This window comes from Nipponia nippon, unplaced genomic scaffold (assembly GCF_047370975.1).
Source record: "Nipponia nippon isolate SJK-2023a ecotype South Korea unplaced genomic scaffold, ASM4737097v1 scaffold_4, whole genome shotgun sequence".
Classification (NCBI taxonomy): domain Eukaryota; kingdom Metazoa; phylum Chordata; class Aves; order Pelecaniformes; family Threskiornithidae; genus Nipponia; species Nipponia nippon.
This window is the reverse complement of record NW_028262358.1, coordinates 77,891,976-77,909,939: the sequence shown is the minus strand read 5'-3', so window position 1 is coordinate 77,909,939 and position 17,964 is coordinate 77,891,976. Positions and strand designations below refer to the sequence as shown.

Here is a 17,964-nt window from a genome sequence, read left to right as displayed (position 1 = left end):
TCCTAGAAAATACCTGGTGTGCTAGCTTAGAAGAAAATAATTCTAAGGATCGGATGCTATTGATTTCAACAGTTGTGTCTTGGTGTCCTTGCTGTGGAGACAATACTTCAGGCTCATCTATTGTTTTCAGATTTACAGTACTCATTGTACAATGAAGAAAAATCACCCAGTGAGTAGCAGGAAGTAGAAGAGAATGATGACAGCAAGCTTTTGTGACACTGTTGTAGCAATACTTAGGGAAAAAGTTAAACTAAAACTAGTGTAAAGCACCCCAGGAAAAATTTCACTTGATGGTGTAATTTCCAGAGAGATGTCATAACAAGACTTTAAGGTACTTCTTAACAGCAACACCACGAAGTGTTCTGATGCATCCCTGTAATACTGTTGGAACACCTTTTTTTTAAAGCCATAAGACTAAGGACAGCTTGCAGTAACCTTTACTTTCTTGGGCAAAACATGAACAAGACAGCAAAATTCAACAAACTTCTATCAGATAGAAGGAATTTAACTGCTAATAGTCACACTCAACAGCTCAAATATCTAACAATCTCAGGTCAACTTCAGTGAGTGCTAGCAGTTCAAAAAACACCAATAAACAGAAGGAAAAAGTCAGGGATGTTCCTGTTGGTAAAAGAGTCCCTGACTTTAGGCATTCTGCCATCACGCTTTGAAGCTTTTCTGCATCTTGTCTATTTTCAGCCGTTAGCAGTGATCACTGTGCACTATTACTTTCAAAAATAATTGACAAATTGGCTGAAAAGCAAGCACTTCAGGGAGCTGTCAGGGAGAATTTATGTATCAATTTTTCCCTGTCTCTGAGTACAGCACGCCAGAACTCAGGAAATCATCTATTTCTTGATATCGTTCATCTACACAGTTGAAAAACTAGTTACTATGAATAATAATGATAACTCTAGGAGGCTTCCCTTGTCCCATAAATTTCCTGGGAGATGTCTCAAGGACAGAGCAGAAATAATTAATCTAAGGAAAGATGATATTCTATCAGTACTTCTGGACAGTGTTGATAAAATCAAATCAACTGCTAAATGAAGATGCAAACTAGATTACCCTTAATAAAATTGTGCACCGATGAATTTGTACTGGATCGTAGGCAGACAAAAGCCCACAGAAAAAAACTCACATAATTAGTGACTGAACTGTTTCTGGGTGGAAACTGAACTGCTACCTCTCTTCCTTTTCCTTGGAAAAAATATTCTTTCAGAATGCCCCAAGATTTCATAACTTTTAAATTTTTACTACTTCTGATCTTATACTGAGGGACAAGAGAGAAGTCTCCTGAATGATCCCACTAATACGAGTGTTCCATGTATACAAGTTGACAACTGCATCCTGGATACTTACCAAAGCACTTTGTGTTTAATTTGTCCTAAGTCTTCACCAGTGAACGACAATTTCAGAGAAAAATAAAAAACACCAAGCCTGTCTAGATAAAAAGCTATTGACTAAGAAGCTTTTTTAGCTCCGCCTTACATGTTATTAGTGAAAATTTTTTCTATGTTTTTTATAAATGGAGACTATGCCATTTGAAAGTATCCAGCAATACCAACATATCATTAAGAGGTTTGACTGTGCCACAGAACACTGATAAACCTTTGAGAGGTTCTCCAAAACCCCCTAATTTCTATTTAGTAAAAATTATTTTCTCAGCACAAACTGAACTGCTCATAACTATTATATGAACATCTTGGTTAATATGCATCCTTTTCTACGGTAATCATGTTCACAGTGAAAGCAAGAGTCATAGCTTTAGTTTACAAGATATGCTATCATTTGCTTCCCTTTTTTCCTTTAAATTGCAGGGCCTGCTCCAAAGCAGTGGCCACACAGCCTCATTTACTTTGCAGAGGCTCCCGGGTTATGAACAACTTAGTTACACAAAGTCTGAATAAAGTCTACGTAAGATCTCAGCAAGATTTGGAACTGCTATTTCCCATTAATAGTCACCACTCTCAACTCTATTAATCTGTTTTCCACTGTAGTGATGAACATTAATTAACAACAACAGCAAAAAAAAATCCTAATCCACGAAGCAGGTTTGGCCCTGGGTGACGAGAGCAAGTAGAATTTTATTGGGCTGCTGTGATATACATTAGAAGTTTATCTGCATTTTTTATTAGTGTTAAATATTACCAATTATAATTTGCTTTTGTCTCCTGTATGTGGTTAATGCTTAGTTATCATTATTAATCTTCCAAACGCATAATTTATTTCTCTGTCCTGCTTTCAAGCTGTGGTTGGTAAGGGCCCTGCGATGGCCTACATTTGTACGCTATCCAGCACACTGGTGAACGTGGTCCATGACTAGGACTCCAAAGTGCTGCGATAACGCAAGTAAATAAAGGAGCAACAACCTTCTATTTTGTTCTCTGCAGGCTGCTGTACTACCTTAAACCTCTTTGTATCAGTTGTATGCCAAGCCTAATAAATGACTGCATAAACTAGTTACCAACTTGTGTGTGCTTGGAGGCCCGCAGCTCCGAAACACAAACCTCCTAGCTCTGCCAGAGCTGTTTCCATTCTGAAAACACCGCTGTTCCCTGGTAGCCTACAGGGACACCATTCAGAATGAGAGATGCATCCACTGTAAAGTATTTAAATGGAATAGGGAGCTGCAGGGAAGCTTAATTGCTAACAGGAAACACTGAGATGCTGCAGAAAAGAGGGGACAAGGGAGTGCTTTTTGGAAGGAGTAACAAACACAAGGCAAAACTACCTGAAAAAGTAAAATACAATCCAGTAAGGCCAGAAATGCACCATACTATACTCTGACAGGTGCAGTCACCTACAGGACAGGGAACAACTGACAAAAAAAAAAAAAAATTCAGAAAACTATCTTGGAGTTATAGTACACACCAAACTGAACTTGAACAAACAACGACTTGTTAGGGAAAAGGCAAACCCTATACTGGGCCATCATAAGCCGAAGTCTTACCCGCAAGAGGAATGAAGTAATGCTTTCTGCTGTATTCAGCATTTGCAAAGCCTCAGCTAGAGTGCTGTGTTCAATTTAAAACATGGCACATCGTATGCTGGCCATCTAAAGAGATTCCGGGGAAAGAAAGAAGAGTGATGGGAGGCCCAGAAAACACAATCCGCTAGAAAAACTGAACAGAGTGAAGGTTTGGTTTTTTTTTTTTAGTCTAAAGAAAAAAAAAATGCAGGGATACATAGTGAATGTCTCTAAATATGCAGAAGTTTACTGCAACTAGAATTACCTGCCTTCCATGTCATTGAGGGCCACAAAGCAATGCATTTCAACTGCAGCAAGGGAATTCAGGTGAGACCTTGTGGCGGACCCCCTGCTCCCTGCAAAACTTTTTAACAGTAAATACAGTGAGACACCGGGACAGATTGCCTAGGGAGACTGAAGGCTTCTAAGCACAAGGGAGGCAAAAGCCAGGCGGGAATGGTACAGGCAGAAGTGACCTGCCACAGAGCCCGAGACAGATCAGCATGCTCTAGCCTTGGTAGCCACGATGGCCAGCTTTGGGACATGGGTACATGCCCATGTTGCCACCACCTCCAACCACAGTCAGGCACTATAGTTTCTTCCCTTTCCCAGTTTTTCTGTCCCTTAGTTATCACAGCAGCTCTGCCATCATTTTTTTCTGTTCACAACTACAACATCACTTGCTGGGCAGTAACAGCTGGTTCCTCTCTTCTTGAAGGAAAAGCCAGTATCCTACTTCTTGGACTGCAATGGATTAGATGATCTTTCGAGATTTCATGAAATCATACAAAACACGGGTAAAAGCAGAGAGGCTTCAAAAGTAGAAGTGGAGAAGACAAAGGGACTAAAAGAGAACAAATGCCTCCCTTCTCCCTGCCTTCTACCTTTCACAAAACCATGATTGTTTGAGAGATGTGAAGGCCATCCAGGGAGTTTACATATATAATAAAATTTACAGGAACAACTGGTGAGCATAGAGATACATTCAAAAATCTACCACTTGCATTGAGAATTTGTACTAGTTAAATTTCAGAAAATGGTTTAAGTTTTTAAATATTAGAAATGTAAATGTTAAAATTAAAAACAAAAAGAAGATCTTTTAAAACTTGCCCATATATATATTACAGATGTGTAAACACCTCTAAACAGAGTGCACAATATTTTATTCTCAAGTAGCATGGGCTTCACTAACAAGTAAACACCTGTAATTACTATTGCTCTGCAAATCTGCTTGAATTTAAGAAACATCCCACGGCAGGCACAGATATATACCTGTGTATATAACCCTTACTAAATCTAAGTCCCCTTCTTTGGAAACCTAATGACTACTCAAAGGGACTTACATGACACTGCTAGCATACTGAAAAAGACAACCAGAAGGGTCTGGTTGTCTTGGTGGCCTGGTAAAGGAATTCAGTGCATATCCCTGCTAGATCAATGGCTTGAATGCTGGCCCACGCCCATGATGACCGACAACTGCAATCATCTAATGATCTTTTGCCAGCTGTGTGAATAAAACCAATGATTGTGGTCCCAGAGCAATCTGTCCTCAATGCAGCATTATCATCACAATTTAACACCCTCCTGGGTAGGCTCCATGAGGCAAAGTAATGGGTGGGCAGATGGTTAGAAAAATTCCCACACTTGCAGAGGAGCACTCTCATTCTGAACAATGCTGGCACGCCAAAGTTTGACATTTAGCCTCAAAAAAGAGACAGAGAAAAGAAAAGTGGTAGCTACCATTTGTTTTTTTTTCAGTAGAGGACTATACATGCAATCCTAAGCGTGCTGAAATTTTCCATTTTTATGACTGCTTGGTCTGAGCAAGAACTGAACAGCCACAAAGAAGCTCTGGAGCAGTTTTTTTTGTGGAAGCATGCTGTGTGTTTGATCCTCCACCACTGATGGAACTGGGCGTTCAATCTGCACTATACAAGACACAAAAACACCATACTGATCAAAAGACAGTGTTTTGTCAGCATTTAATACTATTGGAGATATCAAGAGTTGGGGCTTTTTATTGATGCTGAAGTTCTATGAACTGCTACTCATGTGAGACTACTAACTGGCTTGATTAAGTTTTCAAACCACATCTGAAGGCTCAGCTCTGAGGATCAGCAAAAAGAGGAGTAGTAAACCACTGCCATTAGAACACCATACCATCAAAACATATCCCCAGTGCAACACCTCATCAGTGTGCAACCACGGATAAATTTCATTCTGAATGTTTCTGCTCCTGTAGAATGAAGCTAATAATACTCACTACCTTTGAGAAATAACACTGATCTGCTTATACAAAAGGGAGAAGAAAAGTTGAAAGAAGACTCCCACTGAGAATCATTAAACAGAATTCTTACTTATCTTGTGAGTAAGGGAGTTAATTAAAATAGTAATGTGTTCATGGTTAATTACTGGAGGTGAGATCAATCATAGGAGTGAATATGAAAGCTGGAGAAAAAAGAGAAGGGAAGAAATCATCAGTGATTTGTTTAGAAAGAGGACAAGAAACGAGCATCTTCACTACAACATTCTCATTTTAATCTTTCTATATCAGCAAAGAATGTACCTATACTGAGATGCCTGAAGGCTTAAACACACATGTTCATTTAATGTGTCCAAGTGAATGACTTTTTAAATCTTCTTCCTGATGGTAAAATGTTTTTTGCCATTTATTGTAAAAATCAAAACTATTTTTTATTCACAATTAACAATACAATCATTTAAGACATGGGAGGCTGTAAAACAATCCTTTAAGCTCCATTACAATTGCTTAACCTCTTGTTTAAAACTCCTGTGTGTAAAAAGGGATTCTCTACACTATGTTCAATGGTTACAGATCTGTTTTAATCCATGTTATTTCACCTTGTGTTTTAAGGAATTCCAAGAAAGAAACAGAGCATGGAATGCAGCTTGGGATCAAGTATGCCAACTAACAGCTCCGCTCATTAGAAAAGTGGGAAACAAACCACTGTGAATTCAAACAAAAGTTCTACTGAGTAAGGCATAAGAATAATATTTCATAATGAGTTTTAATTAAACTACTAAGCAATCACTTCTCTCATAGGCTTAAAACAAATGAATGTTTTTAGAATGTCTTGAGCATGAAGGTTCTACAAACTCTAACATTTTAAGAAGCTCTTCTATTCCCTGCACAGTTAGCAGAAAAATAAACAATCTAATATTAAAAGCTTGGAACTAGTGAATCACAAAGCCCATACGACGATCCAAATGAACACAGAGACTGGTATTTTAGTATTATCTCCCACACTGTGTGGTCTGGTATTGTGCTAATTCTTCCTAAGAGCAGTTCTGTACTCCTTCATCCCAGACCACATTTCCATTGTTTTGCATTTTGCTGAACAAAAGCTCCCAGCGTGCTAAACTGTGCAGCAATCCTCTGTGGTATGTAAGGAGGGGATAAAGCAACCCCAGACATTTAGACCTTAAGCAGGATTTGAACTGGACTGGTGAAGAAAGCAATGCAAAATCCTATCGCTTCATCCTCTTACTTGGAATATGGAGATCCGGTTCCTACTCCAGACACTTAGGGAATATCATGGTCTGCCAGAATTACTGGTATGAATTATCTGAAGTGCATTGGATGGGGCTGCTTAAATATAATGGGTGTAGAGCTAACTGCTACTCCTCTGCTCAGGCATAAGGATTTCAAAGTTCAAGAGCATGTAAGGGCATTATGGGAAATCCTTCACTTGATACTCTTCTAGACATAAAGTCCTTCACACTGACAATTTCCCCTCTTGAAAGGGAGTGTACTGTGGCTGCAAATACGTAACATATTTAATACACAATCTCTTGGCTCTCAAGAAAAACAGGACCTTAAAACTAGAGGACTACCATTTCAGTTAGTGTTTCTTCACTGACCTGCAATTAGAAGAGGTAATGGCAGATTAAAGTGGTGTTTGTAACAACCACATGCCAAGGGTGTAAGATGCTAAATTCACATCGGCAAAGAGCCAATACTGCCACAGTTGTCACTGTGATTTTGTTGATGTCCTCCAGAGTGAGACTGTTGTCTTGGTGCCAAAACCACAGCCATTGCCAAAACACTGGCAGAGATCAGAGCTGAAGACTTCAGTCTTCTTCCTGGGAGCTCTGATGGAAGCAGCTCAAAGCTCATTTCCCCCCTGCAAGAGGGCAGGTCTCTGCCACACTGTGGCAAGCACTAAAACTGGTGCATTTCTTCACATTCCGCCCCCCCTTCCCCCCAATATTTCTTCAATTTCTTCCTCACCGCAATATGGAACCACAAGGAAATAAAAGGAATAAAACAGAAACAAGAAACAATAAGCAACTTGTTTCCCCCCAGTATTAATTCTACCCTCCCATCTCGTGAGATTGAGGCCGGATTCAAACCCCAAATACTGTTAGAAGCAAGAAAGTCCACCTCCTCAAAAATCAATCCCCTTTTGGCTGTGCTGGATTCTCAGGAGGGGGAAGAAAAGGATGCCAAAACAACTTACTCCCCTGAAGAGAAGAGAAGAATTCTTTGTCTCTGCTCAGAATCAATGTAAAAAGTACATGTCCCTCTTCTCTGGTATGAGAGTGCTTTTTCTCAACAGAGATAAATTCAGAGCTACTGAATTTCTCTCCAAACTCCAGTGATCTATTCATGTATGCTTAGATAGGAAAGAAACAACAGTAAGACCATCTCTATATCCACACTGAAAAAAACAGTGATAATATCAGCTCTTGCATTGCTAAGCAGGTTGAGCTTACTACAGCTTTCACAGGACGCTGCTTTCCTCTGCTGCCCTCTGTTACTTTTTATTTTAATGAGGGAATCTGATGCTTATGGAATGACATCACCAGCAACGGTGAGATCCAGGAATAGCGTGGGCAGGTGCCGCACACAAGTTTCTCCCACAACTCTGCCAATCAACCTCAAGCCTGACTCATCTTCTCTCAGCGTTGTATTTTCCTGAAACAGAGATTAACCACTGTGCCAAACTGTACGGTGTAAAGTTCCGCTAGGAATTAGAATGACTGTAGACAAATTTTCCCTGTCAATGACTCATAACTTCAAATTAGTGCTGTAAGGGCTTGAAGATGGGGGTGAAAGACTGAACAATAAAACAATAAACTTCACCTATAAAAATAGTTTCTGCAAAAGAGAAGGAAATTCATCCCAGCCCCAAGAAAAGAAATATCCTTTTAAAGACTTGTCCTTCTTTCATCTCTGCATCAATATCTAAACAACAGCTGCTTTTAAATCAAACTAAATTGTAAAACTAAGTTGTGTTATGAATTTCACCGTTCTTCTACAAGAGCTAATCCAAAGTGCATCTGTGAATAGCAGCATCTATTTTTGGTTCATCTCAAACTATAAGGGCAGTATTGGAAGGTATTCAAAGAATGGCAAAAGGAACCAAACAACATTTTCATTGTTGCAATTTCAACACTTATAATCCTGCGTATCAGCCTAAAAGTAGGTGAGTTGTGAGCCAGGCCAGAAGACTGTTTATCCATGATTAAGTGCCACTGTGAGGTGTTAATATGGAGAGGCAAATAAGAACTTAGTTGGCAACTTTGTAAAGATAAAATAAAGGCTTTTTATTTAAAGCAGCAGTTGAGTTAGTTATGCAGTAAACAGCTTACGGCAAGTGTCGTTTTTAAGTTCCTGCAAAAGCGTTTTTTCCTCCTGTAAACCCCTCCCCAGGCTATTTCCTGAAAAAGTCTGTCATTGTGATGGATGGAAGTGTGCAAGGAAGCAAAGACAAATTTCAAGAAGCATTTGGCAAAGTTATTAATGCAACTTAATATTATCATTTAACAGAAGTAGCCAGGATAAATTTTTGATGTGTGGCAAGCATTTTAATCAGTCTGACTTTTTCGTGAAGGTCACACAGAGTCTTTCAAGGTAAGGGCATATGCACAAGCTACTGCACAGTAAGTTAGAATATGTACTTGCAGGGTGTCACACAGAGCCAACAACCTACAGGCATGCTCTTACCCTGGTGTAAATGTCAGGTACGTTGAAACAGCTCTCCCTTCAGTGCAAGATAAGTCGGCTAATTTGTTCTTTGGGCTGCCAAAGGTATTCAGGTACTACAAAGCAGCTGCTCTACCATAAATTTACTTAGTGTAGCAAACTTTATCACTGGTCCACACTTGCACTGCACAGCATCTATGAAATACTGTAAAGTGGATCCAAAAGAGCAAAAACCAGGCACTGTGGCATTTTCCAGTTGCCGTTAATTCAGGGTTCATATACACATGACACCTTACACTTCAGTTCAACTCTTCTTAACTCAGTTGTGTTCAAAGACTGCTAAAGAACAACAGCTTATTAAAGTTTCATATATGCTACACAGACAAAGTGAGGAAGATTGCTAGTCTTAGTAGGTATTTCTTCAGGTATTTGAGAATAAAGGAAGAACCTTGGCAGGAGACCTGCCTTTCATTAAGGCCACGGATCAGGACAGGGCCAGCAACATTTTTCTTTACTACTTAGTAATTCTGATGGAAAATAAAATTAAGAAATAAATTCTGCAGTGTTGTTCATTTGCCTGTAATCAGCAATCTTTGCCTATTCTCAATATATTTCTTATATTCTTAATTTTGAGTTTCTTTCACAATTCCCTGCAGTGTTGCCTGAGTTTTGGAATGGCTACGCAAGGCTTTCATCTAGGCTGACAGCCATTTATAAACTGCTTTGATAAGCTGCCATCTCACTTTCCCTCCTCCAAGCAGAAGCATCATCAGGGGTCCAAGTGAGACCCCACAAATGGAAACGAGGACTGGAGTCTGGCAGAAGTGTGTAGCACTGGCAGGCTGAGTTACTACAAAGGTGATCAGGCAGTCCCAGCCCTGGCCCTGACAAACAGCCTCTTTCACAGCCCAGCTGAGATTTCTCCATGGATCTGTATGATACGGGAAACTAATTTCCAAGATGTTGCCACACCGAGATCATTTGTTGATAAAAGGCAAAACTGGATAAGTGGTGAGCCAAGAGTGCTCTTTATAAGCACTGATTCCAGTGTAACTACACAGGTCACATTCCCTAGAGCTGGTACGGAGCAGGAGTAAGGAGAAACCCAGGAACAGTGGTATTGACTTCCACCCCATTACAGCCTAGTGGTGAAGCTCTGCCAGTGATTTACAAAGTGAAGGCTTCCAAGGGCATAGCAACAGCATGCTTCCTCCTTGAAATTATTTATCGTATTACTGTTCTACTTTACCTTAATTTAGCATGTAATTGATTTAAATGTAAAATGAGATTTTGTTTTTCCAGACATTTATTTCATAAAATTTGATTTACTAGAAAAATACATTATTTCTAATTTATTGCAACCCCTTCTAAACCCTTTTTAATTACATGGGTATTTGTGTTCCATTATTATCCTTCTGAGTTTGATGGCAGCATTATAATTGTACCAAATTCTTTCCTAAAGAGAACGCTGTTTTCTTTCTCTTTTTCAGCTCACTATGCCCTGAAGTTATCCTGCAGAAGTCCCTTAATGAATTTGAGTGAAGCAGTAAAAACAAATACTCTGTGAGAACATTTCCAGCAAACTGTCCTCTACAACAATCTTATTTCTGTCTGGAGATGCAGAGACAAACAGATGGGGCTGTTTACAGCCACCTCATGCACACACACACTACTGTCTTTATGCTTTTAGAGAATCTGCCCTGTGTATGTGCCAGAGGCAAAATTAAACATAAGAGATAAAGAAAAATATCTAATCTCCTTTCAAAGACTCTAAGCCATGCTGTCACACTGTTGCTTAACTTTATCTCCTAGGTCATTTCACCTTTTTCCAGGCTACGCTTATTTAAGTTCCACTTTAGGCACTGCATCTTGCTATACCTTTGTCTACAGAAAAAAAAATCCTCTATTCCACTCTTACTCTACAGATGCAAAGTCCTACGTATAAAATAATTAATCCACCCTCCAATATTTCTTCTATAAATTGCAAGTATTAAATATGCTAAGCATCACAATATCATGACTGTTTTTCTAGAGCCCTCATTATTTTGGTTGAGTCACCATCCCTGGAGGTATTTAAAAGACAGCAGATGTGGCACTTAGGGACATAATTTAGTGGTGGACTTGGCAGTGTTAGGTTTATGGTTGCACTCGGTGATCTTAAAGGTCTTTTCCAACCTAAATGATTCTATGATTCTATGATTTCAACAAATTCCTATGAACTCCCTGTAGAAGTTCTGTATCTTCCTTAAAGTCCTGACTAGGGCATAGTATTTTATCAGGGGCTTATGAAAGCTGTGTTTAGTGGAAAGATCACTTACTACTTAAAATGTATATTTTGCATAATCTTTTTAGTCACAGCACTTGTTATGAGGTCAAAGCAGTTGTCTATGAAGAGTCCTGTACTTTCCTGAACCTGTTCCTTATCATTTGTAGCTTACACCATTTTCCATAGGAGTAATTTCTCTTAACTTTATAGGCCTTAAACTTAGCTCATTCTTATATGCCTTCACTTACATGTGAGCAATAGGCACCTCCAAAGGAGTCTGCATGCTACTAAAACGAGGTACCTGTCTGAGCCTTTGGTGCACCTACAATAGCATTTCAGTTCAAAACAAAAGTGTGGTTCTAAAGCAAGTCTCCTCACCACTCTAACTTCCCACAGCAGAGAGGTTTCAGTGTATGCAGACTGGATTCCTTCTGGATGAAACTCAAGTAGCAGATACACTCCAGGAGTGCACCAGAAGTACTTCAACCGATACTGGAAATTCAGTTCACAGGACAGAACTACAGCTAGTCCAAAGTAAAACTCTCAAAACAGACACTGGATCCTCAGCACAAGCCATTTCACTCCTGGGATAATTATGCCATGCTGCTTGTTACTGTAGATGCAGCTTATGGCCTTCCAGGGATTGCAAAGGGAGCTCTGGCAGACCAGCTGACACAACCTACCTGATTTCAGACCTTGATGTGGGATAAATCCCTCCCTGGTTCACCGATGTCTTACCCTCACTTGGCTATACTGAAATGTAGATTGTCATAATAGGACCATTTAAGAAGCAGCTTACATCGTTATAAATAAGTAACCTGCTGTCCTTCTTACTTTGTTATCTGCCAGTCTTTGTTGACTCCAAATACTTTATCAGCAAAGATTTTATTTTCTAGATTCCTGAGGCATTTACTGAACAGCATTAGACCTTGCTAGGAAAGACCTCACTTATTTCTCTCCATGTTCGTATCTCACAGAACCAGTTTGTAGATCACCCATGTCTGTAGTTTTAACTCCGCTTCTGCAAACTTTCAAATTCAGGGGCCTTTGTTTTATCAAGGCAAAAAACCTCTTAGGAAATTTGAGCCTTTGACGGCTTTACAAACCATCCATGCAATCTTGCCCTCCCAAGAGGCAGCAGGCATATTTGACAACACTTGTTTTTCATGAAATCAAAACAGGGCAAGTGTGTTTGTCTTTTAATTCTTTATTCATAAAGTCCCAATGAATCATTAGAACCTTGGGAAACAGTTAAAACAGAGTATTAATGCAGTGCTAATCTACTATATATTAAGTACTGAAGCAATATCCCATGGACCCAGATCCTATGGTACTAGGTAGTGTACAGGTAGAATGGAAGGGTCCTCGTCCCAAATCATTGCATGAACGAACATGATTTTTCTGTTCCCATCACTAGATATTTTCCTTCCTGCCTTCCTTCCAAATAATCATGGTTATGACCTTTCACAGTTCTATGGCAGATTTCATATTTAATGCCAGCTACAAATCAATCAATGCATTTCCTTCTTGAGGTCTTAATAGAGATCCACAATATGAACTTGTGGCAAAAATCATCACTATTTTTATATAAGGGTGGTGAGGACAGAAGCGTTTTATCTGTTGTTGCCACTCTCCACGGTGGGCCCTGGAATACTGTGGAAGTGCTGGGAAGACGACTGGCTATTCCAAGTTTCCTCTATTTCTCCACTGCCTCTTAAGCCTTGCCCTATCACACACTTGCCTACTGGAGCCATGCCAAGTTGCCCTGGTGGAAGAAATACATAAGTGTGGAAAAGTAACAACTTGATGTTAAAACAAATATCAAAGAATACCATACATGGGGCGGGGGGAAAAAATCAGAGAACGTATTGCCTCATAAGGGAAGACGACTGAGGATTCCATCTGCCCTGTTACTTGCAGTGCCATCTTCCAATCTCTCTAATGAGACTTGGTGGAATTCCTTCAGAGCGCACACAGACTTGCAACCCAGGAGCTAATCAAAGCACTCTCACTTTTAGCCAAGTGCAATTTTGTTAAACTCTTGCATAAGTGATTACAGCAAGACAGCAGAATTCATGTTTATTACCTGAATTGTCTGGTAAACAGAAGGATCAAATCCTTTCACAGTCACCTCCCGGAAAACTCTTGGCTCCAGTTCCTCTTTGGTCAGATCACAGTGATATATAATACCTAAAACAGAGTGCAAATTTGTCAGCTTAGTGTATGCCCATCATTAAAAGGATGCCCGTTTAGGCACTGTGATGGAGTAATGAATGGCAAAGGTAACTCAGCAGGGTGAAAAACAGTAGCTCCAGACACATTCTTTCAGTTAATATATAATTTAACACATATGTATATGCACTTCATCTAGGAAGGGTGCAAGGGCTTTCTGTACGGAAAAAATTCTCACCACCCATACAAAGCCAGGTATCCAAAGTGGGTTAAGCAAAATGGAAAAAAAGATTTGTTTTCATAAAGTTACATAGCACTTATTGAGAATGATAATGTTGGAAGGAAGAAGTATAAAGTAATTTTAAAGCATCTCCTCTAGAATCACCAGACTGAGAATAAATATATCAAGAATTCCACTCAGGTCAACATTTTTCTCTTTATGATAAACTATTTCGAAATTACAATTCAAACGGACCCCCAGATAATGGAAAGAGCTGAGCATCCACCTGAAATTGTGGCAGACTAGCACAGGTTACATAGGTAACTGAACAGAATTTGGTCTCGTATAATTTATTTTACATCCTGATCCTGCAGGTTTGAAGGCAACTTCACTTGCTTGAGTTGCACCTATGATTTCCAAAGGACTGTGCACATGAGAAAATTTATGTCTATAAGGAGTATAAAACTTCTAGGTTGCAGCAGAGGCAGAATCACAGAGACTGTAGCAACCTAGGCACTACACAGATGTATAATTGGCCAAGAATAATTTTGCATTTGGACTATAAATCACATTTTCTGTCATTCAAGCCCAATAACATTTGAGCATGTACTATACAGCATGACTATCGTGTTTGCACACTGGTTAACATACTACAAAATCCTGATATTCATGGGTATACTACAGATACGTATGATACATAAAACTAAGTGTTAATTATTCTTTGTTTTTCTGCTTTACAACAAGCTGGTCTCTGTAGAATTTTAAACGTATATCAGGGAAAAGAACACTAAAACTTAAGGCAACAAGCCTGCTACAGGGATCCTCAGTGTAGTAAAATTAACCAAGGTGGACAAGACTTGATTGAAATAGTGCTGTATTGTGTATATTTTCAACACTTTCAGGAAACCAGAAGTAATTATTACAGAGGTTATAGCTATAAAAAATTATATTGAAACATGGAATAATGAGGAAACATATCTGATACAAGGGAATTACCTCATGAAGTAACTTTTATAGACTGTGGAAAATCAAAGATGCAGATTGGCAAAGGAACACAGATGAAAACCAATACTTCTAGTAATTGATAAAGCCTCTTTCCACAATGGTGAATTAATAGGGGAATAAAAGTAGGACTACTCTGATCTGCTGGGAATTTTTTCTTCATTTGTCACAAAGTGACTAGCAAGCCTAATGCAGGGTGACAGGTACAAACAAGCATTAAAGCAGCATTTCCCTTAAAAATTAGGATCCAGAAAGTGATGCAAAAGCACAAAGGAAAGCACACCAGGCAGTCACAGGCAAAGCAGTCATTTGACATATATACAGCTGCCCAAGCTGGATAATGTATTGGCAAACATTACACACAGAGCAGGCAGAATAGCTGCATATTAGGAAACCACATGATGAAGCATAAGCACAGTCATAGACTGCATTTCAGGAGTCAATCAACCTAATATCACAGTAACATGCAACTGAACCCCTGGTACTGCATCTCTTGTTATGTTATATTTTTAGTGGCATGGCAGTTAATATCCAAAAACATAGTAATGTTGGGGCCTGTACTCTTTTGCTGGGTGTTAAATAAATGCAAGACACTAGAGCGCTCACTTAAGCATCTGACTGGAGTGGACAGCAGGAATAACCATATTTTTCATGAAACAGCAAAAATGATTTTTATGGTGTCAGCATCTATGGTTTTAGAAGTGCTTTATTTGTTATTTCATATATATGTTTACTATCACTTTTGTTGTAGGTGTTAAACACCAATATGTGAATTTGATTCTCATTAGAAAGAATATAGTGCAACTTAATAAAAGAGCAAATTATATTGATTTCTAATAGTAAAGTAGGAAGATCTAGGTTAACCAAGGAGCACCCCTATATCTTTTGTCTGGTTATTTTACTGATAGGGTGAATGGAGGTTGCATGTAAATTAAAGAATATCCACACAGCTACCTAAAAATTACCTTTCTGGTCTGCCTTCCTCACCCTTTCCTTATTCCCATGCATTCTACCTCCATTTCTTCCCTTCCTCTTTTTTTCAGATTCCAGGTTGCTCTGCCCCAGCTAATAAAGCTACGCTATGGTGAATTCTCTGTAGATGCTAGGCACGTGAATGAAAAGGAGAAAAAAAATCTGCCTAAGCAACTAGCAGGCAGTGAGAGCAGCTGTTGCTGGCTGGCTAGCAAGCCAGGGGCTGAAACAAATCTCAGGGCTCTTCCCCTCCACATGTTTAGCTGCTGCAGAGACTCTACTGGCTCAGCTGAGATTAATGGTGCAGGCTTATAAGACTGGCAACTTCTGATCCACGAGGCGGGATGTGAGCAAGTGAATTATCTGAACCATCAAGTTAGGATGAAGTTAGAGGTAAAAGCAAGAGTGTCCTCAAGCTCTTCCCCAGATGCAATGCCTGCAATGATCCGAATGTTGTTTAAAAAAGGAACTGGAAACATAATATATCTTATTTCTGGTTATGTAAACAGTAAGATAATACTAGGAAATTCATCACACTTAACCGCTAAGCTTGAAACATAATTCTGATCATTTGACACAATCCTTTCTAGCAAAACCAGCACACCTATCAAAACTATTATACAGCCATTTTGCAATGTGGCTGTGCTCTAACTTAAAAGGAACAAAAATATATGTCCGATGCTATAAGAACTTTTTTGATCATCTTATAATTCATGGATCACTCACAACCCTGGAAGAAGATAAAGATTCTGGAGCCTATCTGCCCTCTCCATATTTGAATCCTGTCCTGTATCAGCTCCTGATTGTTTGGACCATAAGGGGGGGGTGGGGGGGGGAGAGAGAACAGTAAATACATTTTCTTGTCATATACTAGCTTGACAATTGCATAGAAGCTCCCTTCCTATTCAAAATCGTGGAATACTTATTGGTGTGCCACACGTATTACGTAACACTTTGGACAGCTCTGGCTTTGCAGGATTGTACAAAGAGGATTCCTACAGTAATCCAACAACACCGAGTGCTGTAAGGACAGATAGTAAGGATGCTCTAACGAGGCTACACATAAATGAATCACAAAGCTGTCAGAGAAAGAATTTTTGTGACTTATTAATGTTCTTCAAGATTCCGATGAAAATCACATTACATACATTAACAATGGTCTTCAACAGAATTTGTAAACTTATGTCTTGCTGTATGAAGCAAGAGCTGTGAGAATGCTACAATTTCATATCTAATACAAGCCAGTCGAGTAATATCTCAGTGCAGGTCTTTCAAATATTAGTAGGCATATTATTCAGGCGTCATAGATCAAGGACTGGTTCTCTTTGAAGTGTACAACCACTACTTATTACATGGGGGGAAGCAGTTTTATCTGCATCTTAGACATACCTAATAACTACTAAACAACAGAAAATGAGAAAGATATTGTTCCCAGGAAAAAGAACAATAACTAAGGGAAAAAACAATCTTACCTGGAGATAAAAAGGAGGTAAACTGATAGAATATTTCGGTGTCCTTCTTTTGGCCACTATATCCCACAATACTGCCAACCTCTAGGGGGAAAGTCTTGAGATGTGCACCGGTAGCTAGGTCATGAAGCTGCAGGATATTCTTCACGTCATGCAGATAGCACAAGACGAGGAAGTTGGACCTCACACAAGCAACCCATTCTGCAGTGTGGAAAAGAAAAACAAAGACACAGAAAACACAGTAAAAAAAAAAAGTAAGAAACAAAACAATCAGACATAATTTGATTCTAAAGTTCTTTAGCATACCTAAATACATGCACCAAAATTTCTGACATGCGTTGAATTCAACTCTTAAATCTTTAGAAGTGACCTGTCTTCTGAAACAAAAAAATGAACCCAAAAGTAAAGGCTGACATTCTTTGGAAATGCACTAACTGTGCCACTTGAAGCTAATTTATGCAGACACAGGAATAAAGAATTGCTTAACCAAGATGTTTATGCATTTGGGGTGCTTATAGTTCAATACTGCTCTTAAATATCACATATTTCAATGCAAAACCCAAGCAAAACATTGATCTTTGCCAGCAATACTTATGGAAATCCATGAAAATGAAAACAATCATTATGATTTAGACTCAAGCTAAACTAATAAGAACAAAAAGACATCTGATCCTGTTTTGCACATTAAAGTATAGAACCTAGAGGCTGTTCATCTTGTTTTTATTGCCTAAGTATTCAGGAGGCTATTCTCATAAGCAAGCTCTACCGCATGTAAGAAAAGAGATATTCTGAGGTGATATCCTCAACACACCGTTTTCAGAAAAAACACGTTTATTTAGGAAGCTAGTGTTGTTAAACAGCATTCTTGAGATTCTAAGGTAGTAGGAACAGGATACAGCACCGTGAACTCAATCTGGCAAAAGGACCCTGGAGCAAAGCTCT

At 39.1% G+C, this 17,964-nt stretch overlaps 1 protein-coding gene across 1 annotated transcript in view; it reads right to left on the bottom strand.

The window, feature by feature from the left end:
* Positions 1-17,964, bottom strand: part of PREP (prolyl endopeptidase) — a 110,182-nt gene that overhangs the window by 24,917 nt on the left and 67,301 nt on the right. Inside the window, exons 9-10 of the mRNA XM_087776707.1 lie at positions 17,026-17,223; positions 13,274-13,377 (exon numbers count right to left, since the gene is read on the bottom strand). Coding sequence (XP_087632833.1) covers positions 13,274-13,377; positions 17,026-17,223 — 302 coding nt within the window. The remainder of the gene's footprint in view (positions 1-13,273; positions 13,378-17,025; positions 17,224-17,964) is intronic.